Genomic DNA, 6,397 nt, shown 5'->3' with positions numbered 1-6,397 from the left:
ATTCTAAAATTGTTGGGATAGAAAAAGATCATAAATTGGAGAGCATGTTGGATAGAAGGAAAATCTGCTTTATCCATTTCTGCATTCCACCGCTCATACACTGAACTCACAGGGTGGATGTATATATACATCAGCTAGTTTCTTGGACCCTCATACCACCAATGCTGCATCCAAAAAAAACATTCCTTCTTCAATGTCATGAGTTTATTTCCTTATGACATCTCAGTTCAATTTGCTGTCTATGGCAATTACAGACCTTTATATACCTCACACAAAATTGGATTCACATGTCAATTCAGTGGGAATGGGCCCATAAGTAGCTGAGTGAGTGCAATATAGCATACTTATAGTGAAATCAAATGAGCAATTACTAGGAGATCTCAAGGAATCTATAAACATTTTATTCAGTTGATATTTTGCACAACTGAGTCTTTATGAATAATATATATATATAGTTTTGGAATATTGAAAACAAGTAATTTCCATGTATGAGTATGATTGACAGAACCATGATATTATCTACAAAATGTATATTTTTCTTCCATGAACAAGGAGCCATATCTTCACAGTATTGAAGAAAAAGTGGCTCCACTAAATTTATCATGCATTTTGAACAGTAAAAGGAAATTAAATCATTTGAAATACAGCTTTAGAAGTTACCACTGCAAAGTATATGGCTACTACACTTGGTCATAATTCCTTAAGATCCGATAATCTTACGTCAACAGATTCTAATATGAAAAGATATATTCCTTAAAGAACCAAAATAAGAAAGATGACAACTTAGATATCCAGTAAACTAATATGATTTCAAACAATGTTTTTCAGAAAACACAAATATTCAGTTCTCTAATATTAATTCTTAAAGGACAAGACAGAGGAGATATTCTTTTAAAGCTGATATAAAAAAAATGAGCATTGTACAATAATACTTGTAGTATCAAATATTACACTTTAACATTTTATTTATAAATACAGTAAACTGAATTTGAGCATATTTTCAGAAAAAAAAAACTTGTTCTGCTAATCTTCACCATGTTTTATCACCAAAATTAATTAATTTTATAATGACAAGATTTTCCATGTACTACATCAATTTTGAATTACAAGAAAAACTTGTGTGGTCCATTTGATTAACTCATTCTTTAAAGTCCTCATCAACATATACAAGCAAAATGTCATAGTTTCATAATTTAAGCACAAAAAATTATCAGTAGTTTAGATAAGCTAAAAAAAAGTCTGATTTTTTATACAGCAGCAGTTTAAACATTAATTTTGGTAAACTTAAATGACACAAGTTTCTAGTTTTCTCCACTACACATAAGAAACAGCATACATAAAAAACAGAAACCTTTTAATAATAAAGATGATGAACAAGACAAAACATTTTTGATTAGAGAAGCTTTGCTGTTTTGGAATTCACTTATTTCATCTTTAGTGAAATCTCGAAATAATATTATAATCATATTTATTAACTAGTGCTATATCGTTATAATACTATTCTCAGATTTCAATGAACATAAAAAAAGTATATTTCAAAACATTTGAAGCTTCTGTAAATGAAAATGTTTAGTGTCTTGTGAACCTTCTTCCCTTTTTTTTATTATCAGACTTCGTTTTCCCCATCATGAATCTGTTGCCAGCAATCCTTCAAACTAAGAATGGGAAATAAAGAGATCACTAAATAAAGTTAACACTTTTGATCCCATTTAATCCTGATGTACTACAATTGAAGATTGAAGAAAACAAAAATTACATTAATACTTTTCTTTAATCATGTTCTGTATATCTGAGACACACTAAAAATAAAATCAACCAAACAACACCACGTAAACAGAAATGTAAATTTTTTTTTTCAATCAAAAGAGAAGAAGAAAGAGTGACAACACAATACCTGTTCAGCTAAAAGTTTCTAGATTTAATTTAAAAAAATATTTATACAGTTTATTTGAAAACTAAGACACTAACTTCTATTCTTGGGTATTACAGTTGTACGTCGTTAGCTTTCAAAACAAACAACTCTAATGTAACCCCCAAAAAGATATATATCGACTCTCATCAGGTAGTTTCTTTAGACTACTAAACAAACATTATTCTTTAAAAGAGCACTATAAATACAGTGCAAATCTCAAAGATAAATATATTAAAGAAAGAAACAAAAAAATCACATTACTAAAAGGAACATTCAAGCTAACTTCTAGGCCTAATACAGCTTGTTTTTATGAATACACACGCACACATATACCATTACCTTCATTTACACCAATGAAACTGTTCCCATGTATCAAACATTGTAAAATGTTTCATAATATTACACTTTAGTATTTACAAACTTTACAAATTTTTCATCAGAGTAAATTCTGTAAAAACACTAAGTCATTTGACAATATACTAACTTCAAGTAATTATTCTATTTACTAAATTTATTCACGACGTTGAAAAAAAAAAAGAATATAAAATCCAAGATAGTTCTTATGAATAAAACATATATCTTCTGAGCAGCAGAGGAATTACGTTATACATAAAAGAACTACATACTGCAAGAGCTCATAAATTGAACAAAATCAGCCTCAGTGCGCAAATTAACAACTATTAGAAAGGTACAGGTGATTACTTGCTGATCTGTCCACATCAGGATCTGAATTTTGGACAATATGAAATATGAAAGAAAATGATTGCTTAGTGAGCATTGTTCCTTGTGGCTGTCTAACTCTGATTGAAGACAGGGATGAGATATGGAAATGCAACTGTGAATAACTGTGCAAAGCGGAGGCAGGACATCAAGCCAGGCAATCCGAAAACATTTCAACAACGTCTAAAGACAACAGTGTGGCTCTTTGGTAGGTTGTACATGATTTAGTGATAGCACTCTGGCAGATGTCCCATTCATCTTGTTGGTTTGTTAAACTTTCATCAGTCAGCTTCTTTCTAGTACACTGATCACTCGTTGTATAGATTTGATACCTGTATTTCCCACCACCCCCTGGAAAGAAATAGCAAATTCTCACATAAGCACTATTAAAGTGTAACTAGGCGTGACTGTTTACATTCTTATCCACTTGTACCAATTAAACCAAGTTCAGCACCAGGTCCTATGTGCCTTAACAGCATGGGAGGGATTTAACCTTTAACCTCTTTGTAGTTATTACACAATTCAAAGATAAATCTTTTTCATTTCTATAAAGTAATAATTTTTTTAATACTTGATGATTTCACAATGCTCTAAACTAAGTTTGCAGCAATACAATAGAAGTTTCACTCTAGAACACCTCACATTGCCAATCATTTCAGATCAACATCTATGAATTACAAACTGTAAATTGCAAATACTGAATCAGGATGTAACACATAACAAAATACTGGCCCCATCACATTAATACTGAATCACCATGCAACATGTAACAAAATACTGGTCCCATCACGTTAATACTGAATCACCATGCAACATGTAACAAAATACTGGCCCCATCACGTTAATACTGAATCACCATGTAACACATAACAAAATACTGGCCCCATCACATTAATACTGAATCACCATGCAACATGTAACGAAATACACACCCCATTATCAAGTTTACTTTTAAAATATTGACCATTATCAAAACAAGTAATTATGATAACACTAAAGCATATTGTCATAGCAAGTAATAAATTACCATTTCATTATGGTAATACTAAAACATATTGTCATAGTAAGTAATAAAGTATTGTCCCATTGTGGTAACATTGAAACATATTGTGATATATTATAAGTACAATTAACACACACTGTCCTGTATGGTAAAAGGGAACTAAAATATATTGCCCTATATTGTAAATACTACTAAAACATACTGTCCTATTCTGTGGATTGTCCCAAATAACATATTAATAATTACACGATCTAATTTTGCTACTGCTACTGTAGGTAATACAATCCCATCTTATAATTACTAAACAAAAAGCAAAACAACAACAACAACAACAATACTTACAGTCAAATTGACAAAATTATAGAATTTTCTCAGAACCTCTACCATAACAGTGAAATTTTCTTGTGGCATGTGGCTTTTTAGAAGGTCGGCATAGTTCTGAAACAGATCCTCCGAATTAGATATCAACTTGATAAAAGAAAGCAGTCTATGAACGATTGTTAAGCTTATGTTTCAAAACCTTTAAGTATAAATTTCAGGTAGCATGGAAAGCTTTTCATGCAACAAGAATACCGATTGAAGTTAAATAAATTCTGAAAATATAAGCATCTCTTTTTGCACATTACAATAAAACTTGGATTATCATAATAATAATTATATTTGTATTATGTAAGGCTAATTTCACACACCCCCCCTCCCGCCATGGTAGTTATTCTTGTTACTTTACTTAAGTATGATACAAATAACTGTGAATTATACAGAGATAATCCTTTCCCCCACAAATGGCAGTTATAATGGTTATTTAAATAGGATATAAGGAGATTTGGACTATATAAAACTAATCTTCTCTCTACACTGCTGGTTATTCTGGTTGTTTAATGTAGAGTATAAGCATATTTAGCATATATATAAAGAAAAACATATTTGTTCATTGATCAGTCCTCCAATTGTCATTATTTTCTCAGTAAACTAAGACTAATTTTCTGAGGTCACTCAGGGTTTTCAATTCAAATCTATGTACTATGATGGTCACTCTAAAGCAAACCAAGTACGTAAAGCTAATTACTTTAAAAACCAAACTCAGCCTATGTAATCTTTTATAAAAAACAACAAAATATTTGACATATCTAATCATTTTCAAATGTAATACATTTATATCATTATAACTTTTCCCTATGACAGTAATATACTTTTCTCTGCTGGAGTAATTATACACATTATATAATTTGAATCCACAATGAACAAATTAAGAGAAACTGAAAAAAACAAAAACATCTGCAGTTAATGTGATTTTTACCACAGATTTTCGGCCAATTGGTAATAAGTTTTCAAGTTAAAATATTAAGAGCTTCCCAGATCCAAAATTAATTATCTTAACATTAACAATTCATTATTTAAAAAACAACATTAATATATTGCTTTCTTACAATACTAAACAGTTTTTTGGAGGAGACAGTTTTAGATTATAGACTTACAAAAAGAGTTCCACAGACTAATGCAAGTAATATCAGAACCTCTAATGATAAAGCAAGACATACCTCATTATTTTGAATAGTACACCCAAGAAGTATGGCAATGTAAGCTCCAATGATACTGTGCTCCATGTTCTTTCCTGCTTTCTGAAGTGCTGCAAGCATCAGTAATATATGAAAAAAGTAAACAAATTAAAGAGCATTTTCTGCCATTTTCATCAGTTTCACACAAGTGAAACTACGAAGGGGTTGATTTAATTCATGTGAACATAGTTTTTTAATGTGTTTTTTTTTTCTTTATCAATTACCTCAAATGCTTTTCCTTTTTTGTAATTTAGTCTACTTTGAGGACCGTAATCCCCCTAAAATAAGAAATGGCAAATCTGAAAAAGCACTCTCCTGTTAAGGATGTTGGGTAAGTGAACTGTGGAAGTTTTTATTGTCATTAGTACAAATTTCTGCAATAAAATGGGGGATCTAACAGCAAGAAGCACAACTTTTCATGCTAAAAACATCTACTTCTTACTGGATCATCTGTAAAACCAGTAATGTGCAGAGGACATTGACAAAATGGGCACTTTTCAAGCATCGTAAGTCACTTTCAAATGGCAATTTGAAGAAAAGAAGTGTTACATGATACATAAAAGTGAAGATTGAGAATGTATTTCAATACTTCCTTTTAAAATAAAAAAACTTACATTAAAATTTAAATTATAAGCAGCATTTGTATGCAAAGTTTATAGACATACATTAATAATTAGGTTGTTTAGTTAAATTTTGAATGTAACTCTGTAAAAGGTCATGTAAGGAACACTATGTTCCCACCCATGCATGTAGGGTTAAAATATCCAGAATAAAAGATGACCAAAAGCTTGTTTAACTAAGACAATTCAATCAAGAAATCTCAGTCACGTGATATTTTAAAAACAACGAATGATAAGAAACTCAAAGAAAAATATTTCAACACAATGATGATGCATCCTTGAACAAAAGAGCATAAACTTCTGATACAAAAGTATGACAAAAATAGAGATAAATGAGAGAGGAAGCTGTTAAAGAAAAAAAGATCAGCCAATCAAATCAAGGTAAGTCCTGAGTGAAAAACATACAGGATTCAAAGACTGAAAGAAAAGGAAATAAACAGATGAAAAAAAAAAGTTGAAAAACACAAACCTAGAGCACTAGAACTAGGGTAATAAAAAACAGGAAAGTTAATAAAGAACTACATTCAGAGAAAAAGGATTAGACTATAAGAACCATTAAAAGACAGACCAAGAAAGACAGAAAGAA

General features: G+C 30.4%; 1 protein-coding gene across 1 annotated transcript in view; it reads right to left on the bottom strand.

Annotated features, from left to right (window-relative positions):
* Positions 1-385: 385 nt before the first annotated feature.
* LOC106466267 (wings apart-like protein homolog) overlaps positions 386-6,397 on the bottom strand; it is a 43,293-nt gene continuing 37,281 nt past the window's right edge. The window contains exons 15-17 of the mRNA XM_022394240.1: positions 5,174-5,262; positions 3,978-4,073; positions 386-2,983 (exon numbers count right to left, since the gene is read on the bottom strand). Coding sequence (XP_022249948.1) covers positions 2,918-2,983; positions 3,978-4,073; positions 5,174-5,262 — 251 coding nt within the window. The 3' untranslated portion in view covers positions 386-2,917. The remainder of the gene's footprint in view (positions 2,984-3,977; positions 4,074-5,173; positions 5,263-6,397) is intronic.

The sequence above is a fragment of the Limulus polyphemus genome, unplaced genomic scaffold, assembly GCF_000517525.1.
Source record: "Limulus polyphemus unplaced genomic scaffold, Limulus_polyphemus-2.1.2 Scaffold2209, whole genome shotgun sequence".
NCBI lineage: Eukaryota > Metazoa > Arthropoda > Merostomata > Xiphosura > Limulidae > Limulus > Limulus polyphemus.
Note: the sequence above shows the minus strand (reverse complement) of the source record. Positions and strands in the feature narration are given on the sequence as shown.